We start from the raw sequence: 21,240 nt of genomic DNA, 5'->3' as shown, positions 1-21,240 counted from the left end.
AAACCTTCTCCAGTGCGCTCACGACCTCAGACAGGGGCGAAAGTTCACCTTCCAACAGGACAACGACCATAAGCACACAGCCAAGACAAGCCAAGACACAGCCCGAGTGGCGCAGCAGTCTTGAAGATGTGTCACTACAGACACCCTGGTTCAAACCCAGGCTGTATCACAACCAACAGTGATTGGGAGTCCCATAGGGCTGCCAAAACTGTCCCAGTGTCGTCCAGGTTTGGCCAGTGTAGGCTGCCATTATAAATAAGAATTTGTTCTTAACTGACTTGCATAGTTAAATAAAGGTTACAAAAATATAAAAAACATAAAAACAACCCTACGCACATAGCCAAGACAATACAGGAGTGGCTTCGGGACAAGTCTCTGAATGTCCTTGAGTGGCCCAGCCAGAGACTTGAACCCGGTCAAACATTTCTGGAAAGACCTGAAAATAGCTGTGCTGCAACGACACTCCCCATCCAACCTGACAAGAGCTTGAGATGATCTGCAGAGAAGAATTGGATAAATCCCCCAAATACAGGTGTGCCAAGCCTGTAGCGACATACCGAAGACGACTCAAGGCTGTAATCACTGCGGAAGGTGCTTCAACAAAGTACTCAGTAAAGGGTCTAAATACTCATGTAAATGTGATATTCATTTTTTTTGTTATTAAAGTTGTATTTATTAAACACAAAAATAAACATTGTACAGCATAAAAACATTGAGCATGACATCAAGACATATCCTCCAACATGGCACATATACACAGTCAAATAGTATTTCTGTTACGATCGTCGTTGGAATGAGACCAAGGTGCAGCGTGGTAAGCGTACATCTTTCTTTGTTGATGAACACCAAAAAACACCAAAATATAAATGAACGTAACGTTCTGCAGGCGACATAGTAAAAACTATGCAAAAACAAGATCCCACAATCTCAGGTGAGAAAAAGGGCTGCCTAAGTATGATCCCCAATCAGAGACAACGATAAACAGCTGCCTCTGATTGGGAACCATACTAGGCCAACAAAGAAATAGAAACATAAATATGCCCACCCAAGTCACACCCTGACCTAACCAAATAGAGAATAAACAAGGCTCTCTAAGGTCAGGGCGTGACAATCTCACAGGTTACAATACAGAACTAAATGGGTTCACAAGCATAAGTAATCACCTCACAGTCTTAGAAACATGACAAATAAAACACGTCCAGCTTCTAGAATTTTAATTTCTACCAGTGATACACTGATTCTATCCACTGTTTCAGAGTAGGAGTCACATGACCCTTCCAAATTCTAAGTATTACTCTAGCTGCTGTAACCACACCAGCAGTGATCAGTGCAAATTCCTAATTTGTTACGTTACGTAACTCTGTTCTATCACCTAAGAGACATATTCTTGGTGAAACTGGAGTTGTTAAGCCTCAACACTCCACCAGATATTTCAAAACATCCTTCCAGAAAGGTAGCACTAATATACATTTCCATATTGCGTGTAAAAATGTCCCCGTGTCTTTTTGGCATTTCCGACACAGAGAATTGTTTGTCAGCCCCATCTTATGAAGCCTTGTTGGGGTCCAATAACACCTATGTAGTGTCTTATATTGAGTAAGTTTCCACCTGGCTTCACTTATGTTCCTCCCTGAACTGGACAAGATCTTCAACCAGGTATCATCATCAATTTCACACTAAGTAAATTTGCCATATTGTTCTGAGGTTTTTACCGTCTTTACTCTGCAAATGACTAAATATTGAGTAGAAATGGCTGCTTTATGTTTGGGTAATTCCAAATACTCAGCTATTGGGTTCTTTCCTGGATTTCGTTGATAGCTGGTTAACAAACATTCTTTTAATTCTAAATATTTCCAGAAATGTCCCTTGTCTCCCGCATCATATTTTGTACCAAAACTGAGTATGACATTAAAACATCTTCATTGTACAGATCACCTATAGTATGAATTATTTTCATTGGCTACTGTTCCAGTACACAGACTTCTTTCCTATCGGTAGCCGAGGATTGTGCCACAATGATGAGTATCCTTGTTTTAGATGTGAAATTCCACTTATCTTGTGTACTGTTCTCCAGACCTCTTTTGAGTGTAACAAAATTGGGTTGGGAGTTTGACAGACCTCTGCCCTGTAAAACTGTGACAGCGTATCAACAGACCTCTCCCCTGTAAGACTACGTGACAGAGTATCAACAGACCTCTCCCCTGTAAGACTATGTGACAGAGTATCAACAGACCTCTCCCCTGTAAGACTACGTGACAGAGTATCAACAGACCTCTCCCCTGTAAGACTATGTGACAGAGTATCAACAGACCTCTCCCCTGTAAGACTATGTGACAGAGTATCAACAGACCTCTCCCCTGTAAGACTACGTGACAGAGTATCAACAGACCTCTCCCCTGTAAGACTATGTGACAGAGTATCAACAGACCTCTCCCCTGTAAGACTATGTGACAGAGTATCAACAGACCTCTCCCCTGTAAGACTACGTGACAGAGTATCAACAGACCTCTGCCCTGTAGGACTATGTGACAGAGTATCAACAGACCTCTCCCCTGTAAGACTACGTGACAGAGTATCAACAGACCTCTCCCCTGTAGGACTATGTGACAGAGTATCAACAGACCTCTCCCCTGTAAGACTACGTGACAGAGTATCAACAGACCTCTCCCCTGTAAGACTATGTGACAGAGTATCAACAGACCTCTCCCCTGTAAGACTACGTGACAGAGTATCAACAGACCTCTCCCCTGTAAGACTACGTGACAGAGTATCAACAGACCTCTCCCCTGTAAGACTACGTGACAGAGTATCAACAGACCTCTCCCCTGTAAGACTATGTGACAGAGTATCAACAGACCTCTCCCCTGTAAGACTGTGACAGAGTATCAACAGACCTCTCCCCTGTAAGACTATGTGACAGAGTATCAACAGACCTCTCCCCTGTAAGACTATGTGACAGAGTATCAACAGACCTCTCCCCTGTAAGACTATGTGACAGCGTATCAACAGACCTCTCCCCTGTAAGACTATGTGACAGAGTATCAACAGACCTCTCCCCTGTAAGACTATGTGACAGAGTATCAACAGACCTCTCCCCTGTAAGACTACGTGACAGCGTATCAACAGACCTCTCCCCTGTAGGACGATGTGACAGAGTATCAACAGACCTCTCCCCTGTAGGAATGTGACAGAGTATCAACAGACCTCTCCCCTGTAAGACTACGTGACAGAGTATCAACAGACCTCTCCCCTGTAGGACGATGTGACAGAGTATCAACAGACCTCTCCCCTGTAAGACTATGTGACAGAGTATCAACAGACCTCTCCCCTGTAAGACTATGTGACAGAGTATCAACAGACCTCTCCCCTGTAAGACTATGTGACAGAGTATCAACAGACCTCTCCCCTGTAAGACTACGTGACAGAGTATCAACAGACCTCTCCCCTGTAAGACTACGTGACAGAGTATCAACAGACCTCTCCCCTGTAAGACTATGTGACAGAGTATCAACAGACCTCTCCCCTGTAAGCCTACGTGACAGAGTATAACTTAGTTCCCGTTCTACTGTTATCCATTCCAAGCCAGCGTCCCTTTTGAACCAATGCTTTGCCAATTTAGCCATTGATAAATTGTACAATGTAACATCTGGTAAAGCCAAGCCTACTACATCCCTTGGTGAGCACATCTTTATATTAATCCTGTTTTTTTCTCCTATCCCACAAAACATACTTAGTTAATTTGTCATATCGTTTAAAATACTGGCATGGATTATTCATAGGTAACATTGGAGAGATATAATTAAGTTGTGGGACTACAACCATTTTAATCACGTTGATCTATCCCCCTAAATATAGTTTTATATTTTCCAATTTTTCTAAATTGATCTTAATCTTGACTAGTAGTGGATCACAATTTAGTCCCATCACTTCCTCCAAATTTGAGCTCAACTTAATACCCAAATATTTCATCCCATTAGGATCCCATTTCAAATTAAATGGGGGTAACGGCTCCAGGATAACATATGGCATTAATTGGCATTGCTTTCGACTTATTCCAATTAATTTTGTAGCCGGACATACTAAAATATGATTCAATAAAAGTAAGTAATCATGGTACAGACCGAAGAGGATCAGAGACCAGCAGTAGAATATCATCTGCAAAAATAAGCAGCTTGTGCTCTTTTCCTCCTCCACGTACACCCCTAATATCTGGATCTGTTCTTATCATTGTTGCAAGAGGCTCTAAAACTATGGTGAACAGGAGAGGGGAGAGCCTGCCTTGAGCATCCCTGCCTTGTGCCTCTAGAAAGACTAAAAAAAGGAGACATAATTCCATTCGTAAGTCCTGTTGCTTTAGGATTGGAATAGAGGACCCCTATCCATTTACAAAAGTCAGGTCCAAAACAACATTTTTATAGGGTTCTTAAGAGAAAAGCCCACTCTACCCTATCAAATGCCTTCTCAGCATCTAAGGAGACAGCAGCGATAGGAACTATGTTTGAGAGGTTTAACCACGAGATGTATTATCAGTTGAGGTCTTGTTCTTAATAATTCCTACTTGGTCACTATGTATGAATTCCTTTCATTTTAAGGTAGTGCCTTCTCTAAGCGTATTGCAAGGAGGCTGATAGCTCTAAAATTCCCAGGTTCTGTAGTATCTCTATCCTTTTTAGGAATCAGCGATATCAAAGTCTCATTATAGGTGTCCGGATTGGAGCCAGTTTTCAATACCTCCTGGTAAACCACTGTCAATACAACTATCTCAATATACTTTTTATAATATTCTACAGGAAGGCCGTCCAGACCAGGTGATTTCCCTGCTGTCATAGATAAAATGGCATCTCTAACCTCCTCTTCTGTTATATTACAGTCCAGGTCCTCTACCTGGCTATCTGATAATCTAGGTAATGCTACACCAGACAAAAAAGTATCCATGTCTATGGTGCTCGCTGAACAGGACGATAAATAGAAATCTTAATAAAAAATTTAAACACACTGTTTATCTCTGGATGAGGTCACCATCTTATTGCTCTTGTTGGAATGACATTAGAAGTGTTCTGCATTTTTAGTTGTCTTGCTATTAGCCTACCTGTCTTCTCACCTCCCTCATAAAAACTGGTTCTAAATCTAAATAGTGCATATTCTGCCTTTTTGTTATACATTTCATGCAACTGAAATTTCAATTTGCAGGCAGTTTGAAATGTGCTTTCTGTGAAATGTCTTGTCCAAACCACATATCTCGGTTTCTAATCTGTTTACGGCTTCAGCCCCTTCACTCCTCTTTTTTGGATACATGTGCTATTATTTCCCTCTAATATATGCTTTAGAGGTTTATCAAACTAAACTAAACAAACAAGGGTTATTTAACTGAAATATTTTCAGTTGAGCCTATGTTGATCGCAAAAAATGAACTAAGATCATCTGCTAGTGATTGGATAAATATCGCATCTTGTAACAGCATGGTGCTGATTCTAAATCTACCCTTCCGCACATTTTTCGAGTTTATATTTATTTTTCTAGGCGCCATACTAGAACAAATTCTTATTTTCAATGACGGCCTAGGAACAGTGGGTTAACTGCCTTGTTCAGGAGCAGAACAACTTTTACCTCGTGATTCGATCTTGCAACCTTCTGGTTACTCGTCCAACACTCTAACCACTAGGCTGCCGCCTCATATCAATATGTAACTCTACTACAGCACAATCTGTGAGGGCAATGGGCCCAATCTTGCAATCAATCACATTCGTAACCATCAAATTAGATATCAAGAACAAATCTATTCTGGAATGTGTTTTATGACAGTGGGAGAAAACAGTATGTTCTATATCATTAGGATGGTCTAATATCCATATTTTCTGTAAGGCCCATATATTCTGCTAGTATACAGTGGGGAGAACAAGTATTTGATACACTGCCGATTTTGCAGGTTTTCCTACTTACAAAGCATGTAGAGGTCTGTAATTTTTATCATAGGAACACTTCAACTGTGAGAGACGGAATCTAAAACAAAAATCCAGAAAATCACATTGTATGATTTTTTAAAGTACTTAATTAGCATTTGATTGCATGACATAAGTATTTGATCACCTACCAACCAGTAAGAATTCCAGCTCTCACAGACCTGTTAATTTTTCTTTAAGAAGATCTCACCTCGTGGGACATCAATGATCATGAGGAAGGTGAGGGATCAGCCCAGAACTACACGGCAGGACCTGGTCAATGACCTGAAGAGAGCTGGGACCACAGTCTCAAAGACAACCATTAGTAACACACTACGCCGTCATGGATTAAAATCCTGCCGCACACGCAAGGTCCCCCTGCTCAAGCCAGCACATGTCCAGGCCCGTCTGAAGTTTGCCAATGACCATCTGGATGATCCAGAGGAGGAATGGGAGAAGGTCATGTGGTCTGATGAGACAAAAATAGAGCTTTTTGGTCTAAACTCCACTCGCCGTGTTTGGAGGAAGAAGAAGGATGAGTACAACCCCAAGAACACCATCCCAACCGAGAAGCATGGAGGTGGAAACATCATTCTTTTCTGCAAAGGGGACAGGTTGACTGCACCTCCTTCCCTCAGTAAAAGCATTGAAGATGGGTCGTGGCTGGGTCTTCCAGCATGACAACGACCCAAAACACACAGCCAGGGCAACTAAGGAGTGGCTCCGTAAGAAGCATCTCAAGGTCCTGGAGTGGCCTCGCCAGTCTCCAGACCTGAACCCAGTAGAAAATCTTTGGAGGGAGCTGAAAGTCCGTATTGCCCAGCGACAGCCCCGAAACCTGAAGGATCTGGAGAAGGTCTGTATGGAGGAGTGGGCCAAAATCCCTGCTGCAGTGTGTGCAAACCTGGTCAAGAACTACAGGAAACGTATGATCCGTGTAATTGCAAACAAAGGTTTCTGTACCAAATATTAAGTTCTGCTGTTCTGATGTATCAAATACTTATGTCATGCAATAAAATGCAAATTAATTACTTAAATCATACAATGTGATTTTCTGGATTTTTGTTTTCGATTCCGTCTCTCACAGTTGAAGTGTACCTGTGATAAAAATTACAAACCTGCAAAATCAGGAGTGTATCAAATACTTGTTCTCCCCACTGTATGTATTTCAAGTCTGTCCTTTGGCGTGCAGTTACCTGTAAATGTACTTCTATCAATCATATTGTCCATCACTTGGTTGATGTCTCCAGCAAGGACAATCTGCCCTTCAAGATTTCCCAGTATAACTTTGAACTCATGAGAAAACTCAGGGTCCTCCTTTTTGGGAGCATATACAGTGTGTTGCATAACACTACCTTAATCCCACTAATAAAAGCCTCAATGCAGATAAGACTGCCAAACTCAGAGTGTTGCTTCAACTTTACAAAACCAAGTATTATGCTTTTCAGAATAATCACCCCATTTTGTTTGGAATTAAATTAGCTATGATACACTGCTCAAAAAAAATTAAGGGAACACTAAAATAACACATCCTAGATCTGAATGAATGAAATATTCTTATTAAATACTTTTTCCTTTACATAGTTGAATGTGCTGACAACAAAATCACACAAAAATGATCAATGGAAATCAAATTTATCAACCCATGGAGGTCTGGATTTGGAGTCACACTCAAAATTGAAGTGGAAAACCACACTACAGGCTGAGCCAACTTTGATGTAATATCCTTAAAACAAGTCAAAATGAGGCGCAGTAGTGTGTGTGTGGCCTCCACGTGCCTGTATGACCTCCCTACAACGCCTGGGCATGCTCCTGATGAGGTGGCAGATGGTCTCCTGAGGGATCTCCTCCCAGACCTGGACTAAGGCATCCGCCAACTCCTGGACAGTCTGTGGTGCAACGTGGCGTTGGTGGATGGAGCGAGACATGATGTCCCAGATGTGCTCAATTGGATTCAGGTCTGGGGAACGGGCAGGCCAGTCCATAGCATCAATGCCTTCCTCTTGCAGGAACTGCTGACACACTCCAGCCACATGAGGTCTAGCATTGTCTTGCATTAGGAACCCAGGGCCAAACGCACCAGCATATGGACTCACAAGGGGTCTGCGGATCTCATCTCGGTACCTAATGGCAGTCAGGCTACCTCTGGCGAGCACATGGAGGGTTGTGCGGCCGTGCTCCTCCTGCTCCTCCTTGCAATGCGAGCTGTGGCAAGAAGGTTTGCTGTGTCTGTCAGCATAGTGTCCAGAGCATGGAGGCGCTACCAGGAGACAGGCCAGTACATCAGGAGACGTGGAGGAGGCCGTAGGAGGGCAACAACCCAGCAGCAGGACCGCTACCTCCGCCTTTTTTAACAAATCAAAAACTGAAAAATTGGGTCTGCAAAATTATTCCGTTTTTGATTTGTTACAATTTTTTGAAATATCCAATAAATGCCGTTCCACTTCATGATTGTGTCCCACTTGTTGTTGATTCTTCACAAAAAAAATACAGTTTTATATCTTTATGTTTGAAGCCTGAAATGTCGCAAAGTTCAAGGGGGCCGAATACTTTCGCAAGGCACTGTATATATGGGACAAGACGAGGACAAAAGACGTCTGACTGCTACGCCATCTTGGATTTAGGTATGTATATCTCCTACTTCTGTTCTCAAATTATTCAACAGATTCCACAATTTTTTCACGTGATTCTCATTAGCCTTCTTCAGACGGGAGATGGTATCCTTCACTGTCAAAATCCGTTCCTCTGCCCCATCCATCCTCTCTTGTATCGCATCAACTGTTTCCTTCAACTAGGTAGTTGTTGTTTTTATTGTCGAGAAATCTGATGCAACATCCAACAAAATCGTGTTAAAATTCCCATTTACTCAAATAGACCCTAAAGATTTACCTATTTCTCTGTATTTACGTGTTTATCCATGTCTTGGTTGTGATGTTCGGGAGGACTTGCTGTTTGTTTGCTAGCCGATATGGCCTTCTGTTAATACCGCGTGTTAGCCTTGAATAAGTTTTTATCGTGTGTCGAAATTCCAATAACGCCACTTTCGCGATATGTTTCAAAATGTAAATGATCTTTATATTAAACTGTACTTCAAGTCAATATATTAAGACAAAAATAAAAGTGTATGACGTTGAATTTCAATATTTACATGCTGGTAGGAGCTCTCTAAAATGCTGCCATCTTTTTCAGCAGTCCTACATGACTCCTCCAGTTTTTTGTTTTTTAAATAACATTTAAAAAAATAACATTTATAAAAAACAGTTTTTGATTTGTCATTATCGGGTATTGTGTGCAGATTAGAGGGGGAAAACTATTTAGTAAATGTTAAAATAATTCTGCAACGTAACAAAATTAGGAAAAAGTAAATGGATCTGGATTATTTCCAAATGCACTGTAAAACGGAAGACAATGTGAGCAGGGGCTTCATGCACCGCAAAATTCTGAGGGGACACAAAATGACTGAGGATGGCTGTGGGGTGGGCCCTAAATTTGAGAATTTTTGACAAGCTTGCTTCTATGACTTGATTGATAGCCTGAAATGGCTTATTGGTAAATAGTTATGAGTTTGGGAACCCGTCTGAGCTAGCTAAAGCTAGGGGGAAAAAATATTATTATAATTATTTCGTTTTTTAAGAGGACAAATATGAGGTGGTATGTGCCCTTCTGACCCCTATGGATATTGAATGTGAATGTGAGACATCGAAAATGAAAAACAAACACAGTATGAGTTTCATTTTGGTTTATTGTCAGTGTGTCAATATCGGAAGGACATTTACGTTTGAAAAACATGGATGAACGTCTAATTCTGATGTAAAACTGTGAGAGCTTGTAGCTCGGATGACAGTTTAGCAGCTGAACTCCAGTTTAGCGATACTTCTCCGCAAGGGCCAGAGCCAGTTGTTGCAGGAACTTGTCCACGGACAAATGGATCTCCGGGGTGAATTCGGCGGGGAAGTAGGCGGCAACGACCACAATCAGGTTGTGAGCCAGAATCTGCAAAGAAAAATGGAAATTGATATTTCACCTTCACACAGGTAAAAATTCCGATTTTTAAGTGCTTTTTTTAGTGTCTTTTTCTCTTACCTTGAAGTTGGTGGGGTCCACCATCAGCTTGGTGGCGTGCAGTTCACTGAGTTTGGTCAAGAAACCAAAGAGATCGTCCAAGTTGCCAACACATTCATCGATCTGATTCATGATGGTGATGCCGTGCTTCTTCACTGGAGGGGAACCGGGGGCCACGGAAGCCCAGTGGGAGAAGTAGGCCTTGGTCTGGGGGTAGACGACAAGCATCCTGTAGTGGACATTAGAAATTAGGTGAGACAAAATTCATTTTAAATAATCATTCACACAGTCAGTATCGGGTCCATATTTTTGCTGAGATAGGATACGCATTCATAGCCTCCATAGACTTGACTGGGGAGTTATGTGTTAATAATTTGAATATATGTTATAGTTTTTAATTTATCATACATCGTTATGTAATTACCTGGAAAGAGCCTGTTCTCCAATCTCATCGGATTTAGGGAGGATCTTGCCCCAGATGGCCTTCACGTTGGCTTTGTCCTTGGCTGAGAGACTCATAGCTGCGTCTTGTCCGTTTATCCACTTAAATAACGATGCTGAGAAATGAAGTGTGTGAGGGTGGAAAACCAGAGGCTGTTTTTATTGAGGCATGAGAGAAGGCACGCCCGGATGTAATCTCGGCTCCTCCTCTGATTGGGCATCTTTCCAATACATGATTAATGTTTTTTATATGTAATGGACCTGAGCTAATTCGTATAATGCCCGAAATATGACATTTGCCCATAATCGATTTTGTTTTTAAAAATTCTGTCATAACATTGTATGTAGTTATTTCATATAGATTGAATAACAAAGTGTTTTTGAAACACTTAATACCTCAATATTTTCTTTACGGTTGAGGTTTAATCGTACGGTCTAATCTTTCCTATACTCACATGTGATTCTGTACAAAAGGCAGTGTTGGGGAGTAGTGGACTGCATGTAATTCAACTAGTAATTTAACTACATTTTGCAGTAGCTCGGTGGTAGTTGAACTACATTGAAATCTAGTTAGGGTTTCAGTAGTTAACTCCTTTTCCCCCCATGTATCAGCTAACTACTGGAACTTTTCCCCCATGTATCAGCTAACTACTGGAACTACAGACTACTTTCCCCCCCATGTAGCAGCTAACTACTGGCACTACACACTACTTATTTTTGAAATATAAAATATAGATGAAGTAGGCAATCATATATTTTTGGGGTGCATTAGACCTGCCTAATTCTGCCTAATTCTGACTTGAATTCTGACTTCAAACATTTAGCTAATAGGCTAAAATACACACTGTCAACATTTTACCTCAAAGTTCTCTGACTTACAATTTTTACTCTATTACATTTCAGATTTACATATGATCATTTTTCACGAAGTAGTTTGGATAGTGAACTTCTTTTCCATAGTAACTTTATATTTTCTTCAGGGTAGCTTTAGTGTAGCTTAATTTCTTCCAGTGTGAAGTAATTGCTAGCTTGGTAAACTATATTTTCAGAGTAGCTTCCCCAACACTGACAAATATTTGCAACGTGATTGGATTGGCAACTAGCAACCAAATCAAGACGTGTTGGCTTAGATCCAATTTGGCCTATGTAGTCAATATTCACAGTTAATACATAACTACCGAGACAAATGATATACCTGATAATCGGAAAGGTTTTGTTTCGATTAAAAAGCGTACCCTAGGCCTATCACTAAACATTGTAACAATATATAGTCTACGAGCATTGTATTTCAGTGTGGTTAAACAAAAAGCGGTGGTTTCATTGAAGTAAATAGGCTGATATTCACATTGAATAGTGTCCAGTTAGAACTTTTCACCAACTGACATTTAGATGAATCATTCAAAAAGACCAGAAATATGGAACTATCAAATGGGTGGGTCCGTCTGAATATGAAGATAAAACATATTTCGAGTCATGCTCTTTCTTTAATAGTTTACTCCCAATCTAGGCTTTTCTTTTTTAAATGAGATCCCAAATAAACACTTACATCAATAATTAGAATGTTATAAAGATAATATTGCAATTCAATGTGAATATTACAACGAAACATTATAATAGCATTTAGGGCCAAATAAGGTTCTACCCTGAGATAATTGGCATTAAAGTTCCGAACCTTCATTCGTTTGAATAGTGTCAGATATTATTTTGAACTTAACAATATGAATTGGGGTATTAAGTACTATTTGCAGTATACAGAGAACATTGAACAGAACAAGGCTATGTCAATTACTAAATGTTGACAAAAATGCCGATGAAGGCTAATCATGGCTTGATAATTCCATCCGTAGTAATTTGAATTTGGCAACGCCTAAATGACCAAGCATTATCTTTAAAAGTGAGATGAAGTTGGCACAATGCCGATATGTGCCACACTCGAGGACCTTGCCCCCTCAAGACATTCATCCAATCAGAGATACTGAACATCAATAAATTGGAGGTCCCATGAGACAAAAACCTCAGGGATCTCTTGTAACATTTTGCAAGTACCAACGGAAATCAACAAACAAACGTCAACATGGTCGACTGGACAGATGCTGAGCGCAGTGCCATCGTAGGCCTGTGGGGAAAGATCAGCGTGGATGAGATCGGACCCCAGGCCCTGGCCAGGTACATTCTTATAATATTTATGTAGATATCATTAAATAATAACACGACAATAGGCTACCTTGGCTAATTAGCACTAATTGCGTAGTAGGACATCCCGGTGTTCACCTTTGTTTGGTGCGATACAGACCATATTGATTGTGAAGTGCAATTTTAATGGCAGCCTGTTTAATTTATTTTTAGACTTTTGATCGTGTCTCCATGGACTCAGAGGCACTTTAGCACCTTCGGCAACCTATCCACACCCGCTGCCATCATGGGTAACCCCGCTGTGGCCAAGCACGGAAAGACCGTGATGCACGGACTGGACAGAGCTGTGCAGAACCTGGATGACATCAAGAACACCTATACTGCACTGAGTGTGATGCACTCCGAGAAACTGCACGTGGATCCCGACAACTTCAGGGTGAGTATTACACTTTAGCAAACTGAAACAAAATACAAAAATAAAGTATTGTGAATTAAATAGCGTTATGAGCCGATGTAAACCTTATTTAAATATTACATTCTCTATCTGGTTCCTTTACGGTCCCCTCTCCACAGCTCCTCGCCGACTGCATCACCGTGTGCGTGGCCGCCAAGCTCGGTCCCACGGTTTTCAGTGCTGATATTCAGGAAGCCTTCCAGAAGTTCCTGGCTGTCGTTGTGTCCGCTCTTGGCAGACAGTACCACTAGAGTATCACTCGACAGCATCAATAGGGAAGAGAGATGACACTCCAACTCCAGTCTGTTAGGCTGGAACCTGTGGCATAGCGACACGCATTGAAAATAATAAAATACACGTAAAAGCATTTATGTTTTTGAAGTGTTGTTTTTCGATGGAAAATACTCTCCTGCAATTTTCCTGATGGCAATTGGATTCTAGTTAGGACCTCAATGGAATCAAACAAGCTGTGTACATCGCCTAGCCTACACATCTTCAAGTTTGAAAATAAATGATTTCCTAAAACGGTTAACACTCTTCACCACGAGTCTACCTGCCTACCATCACATAATGTTTTCTAATTGTAATATGATAGCTACAGTATATTTAAATGGTATTTTCTTTGTTTTATATATTTAAATATGTATGTCCTTAGAATGACTGAAATCCACTGTCAACAAATGCTTTTACTATTTTTGGACCTAAAAACCCATTTAAGTCAATATTTTTAGCAACATTTTAAACGTCATACCCCACTCATGTGAAATTATTTTCAACACATTAATTGAGTAGCCTAACATAATCCATGTAAAATATGATTTTGGAGCCTTGCCCTCACCATCACCATATTTATCCACAGCAATGTGACAGATCGCGACGTATTGCCAAACGAGGGCAACTAATGCAGAGCTATAATCAAACAAATCCGATAAAATACAAAATAGTGCTGTAAGAATTATTGCGCCCTCCCGAGTGGCGCAGCGGTCTAAGGCACAGCGCAGTGCTAGATGCATCACTACAGATGCGGATTCACATGGCTCTCGAACATTGCCTCGCCCGAGTACGTATTGGATTTGCAGCAACGGGGCAAGACTGCAACTACCAATTGGATATAACGGAATTGGAGGGTAAAAAATAAAATATAGGCCTATATATATTATTTATTGCATCAATTTACTGTCCATCAACTCCTGGCTGAACACTATGTCACAGCCAATAACAACTAACAACCCATATGCCTGAAATCCTTACATCATAAAGCAACATGATACAGTGGTCTCGTCGCTGTAGCACATTCAGAGATCGATTGATAGACAGTAATCTAAAATAATTAATATATTTCAAACGAAAACCACTTTCTGTTTGTCATAGATGGACCAGATTAAAATTAGATGAAAGGTGAATTCCTAATTAGTTCAGGAAGAGTTTTGTGAGACATTCACAGAAAATGGGGGAAGACATTTTGATCAAGAGAGACCTTTAGAAAATATGCACATTTTCTCTAACACTGTATATACAGATATGTATTTTACAGTTATAAGGAAGGTGAAATCTCATAGTTAGTCATTTTATAATTTGATTATACTATATTTAGAAAGCATATAAGTAATTTGAATTCTTATTCATACAGTTTTGTTGAATAGGAAATACATCATCTAAATATTTCATATTTTCGTAATTGTACTGTGATTGTACTGTCAGCCATGTATAACTATTTTTGCCAGAAAGGTGAGATTTTAACATATCTTGGAGTACGCAGCATTACTATTGTTTATAGCCCTCTCATGATAAATCATTACTTTTGGGGATTATGTAGATTACATTTTAGATGACATTTAGTTACATTTAAGAGTTTTTAAAATGTTTGAATTTGAAACATTATTCTAGAATATTCAGATTATGTATTACATATTATAATAAGGTGGTATTTATCCCACCGTTGCATAGGCTTTTAGGGAACTCATACACTCTCTAAACCTCATTGAAGATACAAAAAAGTGAATGTTCAACCTTAACATGTGATAACTATACAACAGAACAGATGAACAAGAATGGCATTAACTCCCATGGTGGCTAAACATAATTATCTGTAAGCCACACCCCTAAACTACGTCTCCAATCTTCTGATCTGACCCACTGGGTAAGCAATAAGGCCATAGGGCTAAGGGCTGTTCTTATGCAATGCGGAGTGCCTGGGTACAGCCCTTAGCCGTAGGTTTTCATTGTGCCTATGCTGTCTCTAGTAGTATCCCATTCAGCAACTACTCCACATTCATCAAAATAAATGTTACAGGTATTAGATAGATAGGCTAGCCAAAATGATGGGCAACAACATACTGAGCTTGCGCATGTTGGGCCTAAAGCACTATTCTATAAATAATGTCTTCATTCCTTTGTCATTCCATTTTTTAAACGTGTGAATCTACAGTATTTAGCCTGTTGTATTGCTAACATTGAAATATGACCTTGATGGTGAAATGTGGTGGAATAAGGACACAAAAACAGAAAATAACGTCATTCATTGCCCGTGTATTTTATTGTGACAACAACAGAGAAGGAACTGCAGCACTCCAATCTATCTGTATTTGTCAGCCAGGGCAGCGGACAAGGCTGCAAGGAATTTATCCACAGCAATGTGCACTTCGGGAGTGAAATCCGCAGGGAAGTGAATAGCCAGGGTCACAAGGATGTTGTGGGATAGAATCTGAAAAGTATATTTTAAAAGTTAATATTGACGAATTAATCCAGCAACATACTTAAAGTTGAAGTTGAGAGTGATATATATATATAAAGATAATAAGTTATCTGGGAGCCAACCTTGAAATTGCCAGGGTCAACGCGCAGTTTGAAGGCGTGCAAATCGCTGAGAGCACTCAGTCCTCCGACGAGGTCGTCGATCACTCCGACAGCATTACCAATTGCACCCATGATGGTGCTTCCATGCTTCTTGACTGGGGCAGAGCCGGGGCTCAGGTCTGCCCAGTGGGAGAAGTAGGTCTTAGTCTGGGGGTAGGCGGTCAGCATCCTGTAAAAATGAGTTTGTATACAATTTTAGGCGTATTCAGATTCCTTAACTTTTAAACATTATGCGTGTCTTACTCCTCTCGTCTTCTGTCTACAATGTAATCAAAGTAGTTTACTTATTATATGTATGTTAAAATGCTTGGTCAGGGCAGGCAATATGCCGCTGTCATCAGTTTAAACACAACCTGTCTCATAATTATTTCATTAAGAAGGCTTACCTTCCCAAAGCCTCAGCACCGACGACATCTGCCTTTACACTAATCTTGCCCCAGAAGGCCTTGACTACAGATTTGTCCTTTGCTGTCAAACTCATTTTTTCTCCTTTCTGATTGACCCGTATTAAATATACAAGAAATTAACCTGACAATATGACTGCCTATACAACTAGGCCCCTTTATATTAAAGTAGCGCGGGAGACACGCCCAGCTACGAACTAGGGTACACTCCCCCTACACCGCAACCATCTTGGTCAAAATCCAAGAGTAAGAAAGGTTATCTTGGCTTTTATCAAATGTTAAGTCAGAGGGCTATGTTTGTAATAATTTACATCATTAACTTTTTTCTGAAACATTTTTGCCTACGTTTTCGTCTTCTGGCTGTACTGTGAAACAATGTATGGAAATAAATTGTCCCAGAGCTGTCAACTATTTTACCATTTGTTTGATTGATAAATATTATAATAATAATAATACATAATAATAATAATTTATTTCGTTGCATAAAACGAAACATTTCTGTATATCATATATTTCCAATAGGCTAATTCTAAAGCTGCTTTTGCCAAAATATAAAAATTAGTTAACTAGTTAATTAGCAATTTAAAATTACGATGCACCTAATAAATGACATTGTACAAATCAAATCCACCTTCAAAGACCTGCATTGAATTGGAGAATATTTATTCAAGGTGACATATTTGACATGTGTTCAATTAAAGTTCGATATGATCCCCAATTAAAAGGTTAATTGGACTTCGAATGATGATCGGAAAAAATGTCAGAAGTCATGCGAGGATATGGGTACACACCTATCTGCAAATAATACAGGACATTCCTGCTTATCATATTTATTGTCTTGAAATTAATCACTTAAAATGGGCGGGACGGTCTGAATCCCCGGATAAAAAAAGGAAGGCATAATATTGTCGTAGATAAGAAACTGCCAAATTGTAGGCCGGAATTAGCTTGAATTATCAAATTATCACAACTTGTAAAAACATGTAATTAAAGTGATTGCATCCCTTTAGAAACGTTTATTTGAATAGCCTTATACACTGCAATGAAAACATTTTGAATAGTTTTGCCGTAATCTTGCATCAGTTGGATCAACAAAACTGTTTAGCTAGGGATCATACGAATTTTGACATGTTGGTAATCTAGATAAAACTGTATAGGCCTAATTACTTATGATTTCAGATTTTAGGATCTAACCTAAATGATTGATTCTGCAACAACTAATAAATTAGCATTTACTGTTGCTTTTAACAGATAAAATATTGGATTTTGAAACTGAATTCTCAATAACATCAAGTTCGAGAGCTGAAGCGCTCACTTGGCCAATACTGATCTTTGCCAGAGCCAATCATATGTGCCGTCTCCAGTGGGCGGAGAACACTCAGAAATATAAGTTGCAGGCAAAGTGTCTCCTTACACAATACATTAATTGTTCAATCTTGTTGCAAAACCGGAAAACAAAAACTGACAACATGGTTGACTGGACAGACACTGAGAAGAGCACCATCAGTGCTGTCTGGGGCAAAGTAGATATCAATGAGGTCGGACCACTGGCTCTGGGAAGGTAGGTCATGGCTTCAGCCTCATTCAAATAAATCATCTAATATAGTTTATAGTGGAGATGATCATGAGTAATTATAACACTATTATACGTGTCCTGTTATCTTATCATTACTATTAATATTGAGTTGATATTGTTAAATTTGAATGGAGCATGTTAGAGTATTAATTAGGCGTATAATTGAAATACATTTGAAAATAATTCACATATTTCGGTGTTCTTGCAATGACAGAGTCCTGATCGTCTACCCCTGGACTCAGCGTTATTTCGGCTCTTTCGGAGATGTATCAACTCCCGCAGCAATCATGGGCAACCCCAAAGTTGCTGCTCACGGCAAGGTCGTGTGTGGAGCTCTGGATAAAGCTGTGAAGAACATGGGCAACATATTGGCCACATACAAGTCACTGAGCGAGACCCACGCTAACAAACTCTTCGTCGACCCTGAAAATTTCAGGGTATGCCTTCTGTCTTGAGAAATATGTTTTAGGCTACACGTATAACATTCAGAACAACACGTCTAATTCCAAAGGTAAAACAAAAAGGACGATCTAATGTAACATCTACCTCCTTTGTCTTTTGTCCACAGGTGTTGGCTGACGTCCTCACAATTGTCGTTGCCGCCAAGTTCGGAGCCTCTTTCACTCCTGAAATTCAGGCAACCTGGCAGAAGTTAATGAAAGTGGTTGTCGCAGCCATGGGCAGTCGGTACTTCTAAATGCACCCCAGACAAATGATTAAGTTCTGACATCCCTGCCTGAGTGAAAATAAAGTCATCGAAACAAGCTGCCTTATTCGTATTAGTATAAACAACATTATGGTTAGGATTGGGGGCATTTCTGGGGAAAGTTTCACCACAATATCCATAACATCAATATTTAGGCAATATAGAGATGGGCATTGACGATGGGAAACGGACTATTTTGTGAATGAAGTGCGGCTACACTGTACACCCTTATTAGTTATCATTACTCAAAAGATTTGTGGAAACCCGCTGCACTAGGATTCTAGAGTACAGTTACTTACAACGTTAGAGCTGGCTTTACTCAAACTTAAAGTGTCACATGATCTCAAATGGGCAACAATTTAAAGTTGATTAAACACAAAACGTTTTAGTAAGTAGCAAGAAAGCTGAAAAGCTGGTTGCTCGGTGGTATAGGAGCTACAGTATGCTCTTTTTCAGGTGAGGTCATACGAGATGGTCAATTCCTGTTTTAAAAAACAGCTTTGTTTTAAAACTTACTCCATATGCACTAGTGGATTTCTGAGATTATTTGTAGTCAGGAGCAAGCTATCTGGATGTAACTTTACCTAAGGAGGCAAGGCGGAGTTATACCCAGAATGCTTATAGCTGTCAAAATCATTTTTTGCATATTCCCTTGTATATAAATAATACTTTTTTAGTAAATTATCCCAAGTATATTGAGTATATTGAGGTAACTATTTGCATCAGCGTTTTAAGTACAGTTGTGAGTATATTTGAGTAGTAGGAACCCAATTTAAATGCATTTCACTAACCCGAGTACCATAAGTAACTGAGCAAACATTTGGATATTAAACATAGAATATCAATTATGATACTGAATAAATTCAGAAAATTAAACATACAATATTCGTTCTGTAACTGAATACATTAAGTATATCAAACTTAAAATTAGTTCTAGGACTTGAAGGACTTGAGCAGGTCAAACAAACAAAAAACATTCTGAACCTGATAAAATTAAGTTGAATGAAAGGAATTGTTGAGATCCTGTTAGTTGTTTGCACTTAATATATTTGAGTTTGTAATGCACTAAAAGTGAAGTGTATATTATACTTAAAAGGCTGATGCAAATAGCTACCTACATTTTTTAAAAGTAAACAGGGCACAATGTTTTTTAGTGTGTGTAACTTGATATTTTTTGTTAAGTAACTCAAATAATTTGTGGAAACCAGCTGCACATCAACATTTTAAGTCAAAAACGACTTTTAAAATCCAAGTTCTTTCTTTCAGTCAACTAGTCTAGCTTTACAGTTTTAAAAAATAAAATAAAATGACATTTTCTTTAAAACACTGCGTCTTTCAGAAACACATCTCTAATTACATGAATGCACCAAACCGGATTCATCTATTTTAGCATCCATCAATAGACGAATGCCATTTCTGTACAGCATGACTCATTTGAACAGAACTTTAAAGAACTCCGATAACAAACCTCCAACTTTCAATCAATTCAATACTGTGTAACACTGCAACATTCCCCATCAACAACTTAACTATTAAAACATAAGCACAGTATAATGACCCTTCTCCAATTAACACTTTCAACTGATGTGGTAGCTTCCATTCAATTTAAAATGTAAAATAAAAATGAGGTAGTGATGTGCGACATCCATTTCACATTCTAACAACTTCACTACATTCAACTGTTTAAAATGAAGATTAATCTTAACAATTTACATTTCTTCCTCCACGACAATTTTCAATCCATTATGTTTCCAAAACAAAGTAATACTTGCAGATTATAAAATGTACTTATACACGCATTGTTTCGGTCCTAAACCTTCATTCCTGACTAAGGTGTCACGCCAAATCATTAAACTGACATATAAACGTCCTAAATGTAAGGAGACAGTGTATGCGAACGTTGTTTCCCCAACCTTCTTATATGTACCGGTCCACAACACTACACAGGTATGCAAACGACCTCTCCTTTCAACTCTATGAAGATTCCCGATCCATTTTTATCCTCTGGGACCTCGGCCATTTTTCATATGATGACGTCAGCAGTGTGAGATTTGTGTCCATTGCTTCTAAAGCGTCATATATACAAGGATGTGTAAGGTAACTTCCCAATGCCCATGTTCAGGATTCCCAAACAGAAACACTTTCAATTAAACTCTACACCAACTGAAGTCAAGTTACTCTTGTATCTCTGTATCTCTGTGACCGGTTTGACTAAAGGCACAGATCAAATCAAATGCAGGCAGACATTTTAGTTGGAATTTGCCTACAAAACATTTCGTCTTCTTCAGTTTTTTATTTTTATCCCTAAATCTCTTTTCCTTATAGGATAACGTAACTATTTACAATTGTTTAGCGCCATAAATGTTTTTGGTATTGGTATTTTACAGTTGATTTTTCAAAGCAAAAACCTTTGTGTTCATTCTGTCTCCATCCAAGTTTAACAACACCTTTTGTATAAACCCAAACGTGTTCTTCGTGCAATTCGGGTTTCCATGTTGGAGTGAGTACATTAGCCCGTACAAACATACAAGTGCATTAGGCCAGCACCGGAAATCCTTCGTAACTACGTTCTCCTCAAGGACCACGTAGACTCTTCCTGGATGGAATGGCACAGCAGCTACACCTCCATCGTCATCAATGACAGATGATGGCTGCTGTTCTCGATGGCT

The 21,240-nt window shown here is 39.5% G+C and overlaps 5 protein-coding genes and 1 long non-coding RNA gene across 8 annotated transcripts in view; 2 read left to right on the top strand and 4 right to left on the bottom strand.

Annotated features, from left to right (window-relative positions):
• Positions 1–13,562, bottom strand: part of LOC127930017 (uncharacterized) — a 42,002-nt gene extending 28,440 nt beyond the window's left edge. The window contains exon 1 of the long non-coding RNA XR_008136539.1: positions 13,363–13,562. This is a non-coding gene — a long non-coding RNA (uncharacterized LOC127930017). The remainder of the gene's footprint in view (positions 1–13,362) is intronic.
• Positions 707–3,771, bottom strand: LOC127930016 (uncharacterized). Of its 3 annotated transcripts, XM_052518790.1 has the most exons (4): positions 3,244–3,771; positions 2,973–3,011; positions 2,234–2,428; positions 707–2,194 (listed from the first exon to the last, which is right to left on the bottom strand). In XM_052518790.1, exons 1-4 carry the CDS (start codon positions 3,726–3,728, stop codon positions 1,954–1,956), a joined length of 960 nt encoding a protein of 319 aa, XP_052374750.1. In that variant the 5' UTR covers positions 3,729–3,771; the 3' UTR covers positions 707–1,953. The 3 variants fall into 3 exon arrangements, 2 of the variants coding, with proteins under 2 accessions (XP_052374750.1, XP_052374749.1); XR_008136537.1 differs by having other exon boundaries at positions 707–2,311; XM_052518789.1 differs by having other exon boundaries at positions 707–2,428.
• Positions 9,664–10,594, bottom strand: LOC118375054 (hemoglobin subunit alpha-4-like). Its single transcript, XM_035761546.2, has 3 exons — positions 10,426–10,594; positions 10,023–10,230; positions 9,664–9,932 (listed from the first exon to the last, which is right to left on the bottom strand). Exons 1-3 carry the CDS (start codon positions 10,518–10,520, stop codon positions 9,804–9,806), a joined length of 432 nt encoding a protein of 143 aa, XP_035617439.1. The 5' UTR covers positions 10,521–10,594; the 3' UTR covers positions 9,664–9,803.
• LOC118375050 (hemoglobin subunit beta) lies at positions 12,440–13,396 on the top strand. Its single transcript, XM_035761541.2, has 3 exons — positions 12,440–12,608; positions 12,789–13,011; positions 13,149–13,396. The coding sequence occupies exons 1-3, from the start codon at positions 12,517–12,519 to the stop codon at positions 13,278–13,280; spliced, it is 447 nt and encodes a 148-aa protein (XP_035617434.2). The 5' UTR covers positions 12,440–12,516; the 3' UTR covers positions 13,281–13,396.
• A 1,976-nt stretch (positions 13,563–15,538) lies between the features above and the next one.
• LOC118375055 (hemoglobin subunit alpha-like) lies at positions 15,539–16,438 on the bottom strand. Its single transcript, XM_035761547.2, has 3 exons — positions 16,272–16,438; positions 15,847–16,054; positions 15,539–15,733 (listed from the first exon to the last, which is right to left on the bottom strand). The coding sequence occupies exons 1-3, from the start codon at positions 16,364–16,366 to the stop codon at positions 15,605–15,607; spliced, it is 432 nt and encodes a 143-aa protein (XP_035617440.1). The 5' UTR covers positions 16,367–16,438; the 3' UTR covers positions 15,539–15,604.
• Positions 16,439–17,684: 1,246 nt separating this feature from the next.
• Positions 17,685–18,629, top strand: LOC127930015 (hemoglobin subunit beta-1-like). The gene is made up of 3 exons (XM_052518788.1): positions 17,685–17,850; positions 18,080–18,302; positions 18,434–18,629. Exons 1-3 carry the CDS (start codon positions 17,759–17,761, stop codon positions 18,560–18,562), a joined length of 444 nt encoding a protein of 147 aa, XP_052374748.1. The 5' UTR covers positions 17,685–17,758; the 3' UTR covers positions 18,563–18,629.
• The last annotated feature ends 2,611 nt before the right edge of the window (positions 18,630–21,240 follow it).

This window comes from Oncorhynchus keta, chromosome 5 (genome assembly GCF_023373465.1).
Source record: "Oncorhynchus keta strain PuntledgeMale-10-30-2019 chromosome 5, Oket_V2, whole genome shotgun sequence".
Lineage (NCBI taxonomy): Eukaryota > Metazoa > Chordata > Actinopteri > Salmoniformes > Salmonidae > Oncorhynchus > Oncorhynchus keta.
Note: the sequence above shows the minus strand (reverse complement) of the source record. Positions and strands in the feature narration are given on the sequence as shown.

Coding starts and splice junctions, on each gene's coding strand:
- LOC118375055 (XM_035761547.2), bottom strand. CDS start 16,366: ATGAGTTTGACAGCAAAGGACAAATCTGTAGTCAAGGCCTTCTGGGGC. Junction 16,055..16,271: donor GGTGCTGAGGCTTTGGGAAG/GTAAGCCTTCTT, acceptor TCATTTTTACAG/GATGCTGACCGCCTACCCCC. Junction 15,734..15,846: donor TTGACCCTGGCAATTTCAAG/GTTGGCTCCCAG, acceptor TATACTTTTCAG/ATTCTATCCCACAACATCCT.
- LOC118375054 (XM_035761546.2), bottom strand. CDS start 10,520: ATGAGTCTCTCAGCCAAGGACAAAGCCAACGTGAAGGCCATCTGGGGC. Junction 10,231..10,425: donor GGAGAACAGGCTCTTTCCAG/GTAATTACATAA, acceptor TGTCCACTACAG/GATGCTTGTCGTCTACCCCC. Junction 9,933..10,022: donor TGGACCCCACCAACTTCAAG/GTAAGAGAAAAA, acceptor TTTTCTTTGCAG/ATTCTGGCTCACAACCTGAT.
- LOC127930015 (XM_052518788.1), top strand. CDS start 17,759: ATGGTTGACTGGACAGACACTGAGAAGAGCACCATCAGTGCTGTCTGG. Junction 17,851..18,079: donor GGACCACTGGCTCTGGGAAG/GTAGGTCATGGC, acceptor TTGCAATGACAG/AGTCCTGATCGTCTACCCCT. Junction 18,303..18,433: donor TCGACCCTGAAAATTTCAGG/GTATGCCTTCTG, acceptor TTTTGTCCACAG/GTGTTGGCTGACGTCCTCAC.
- LOC127930016 (XM_052518789.1), bottom strand. CDS start 3,728: ATGTTTTGTGGGATAGGAGAAAAAAACAGGATTAATATAAAGATGTGC. Junction 3,012..3,243: donor CATCGTCCTACAGGGGAGAG/GTCTGTTGATAC, acceptor TACAGGGGAGAG/GTCTGTTGATACGCTGTCAC. Junction 2,429..2,972: donor CATAGTCTTACAGGGGAGAG/GTCTGTTGATAC, acceptor TACAGGGGAGAG/GTCTGTTGATACTCTGTCAC.
- LOC118375050 (XM_035761541.2), top strand. CDS start 12,517: ATGGTCGACTGGACAGATGCTGAGCGCAGTGCCATCGTAGGCCTGTGG. Junction 12,609..12,788: donor GGACCCCAGGCCCTGGCCAG/GTACATTCTTAT, acceptor ATTTATTTTTAG/ACTTTTGATCGTGTCTCCAT. Junction 13,012..13,148: donor TGGATCCCGACAACTTCAGG/GTGAGTATTACA, acceptor CCCTCTCCACAG/CTCCTCGCCGACTGCATCAC.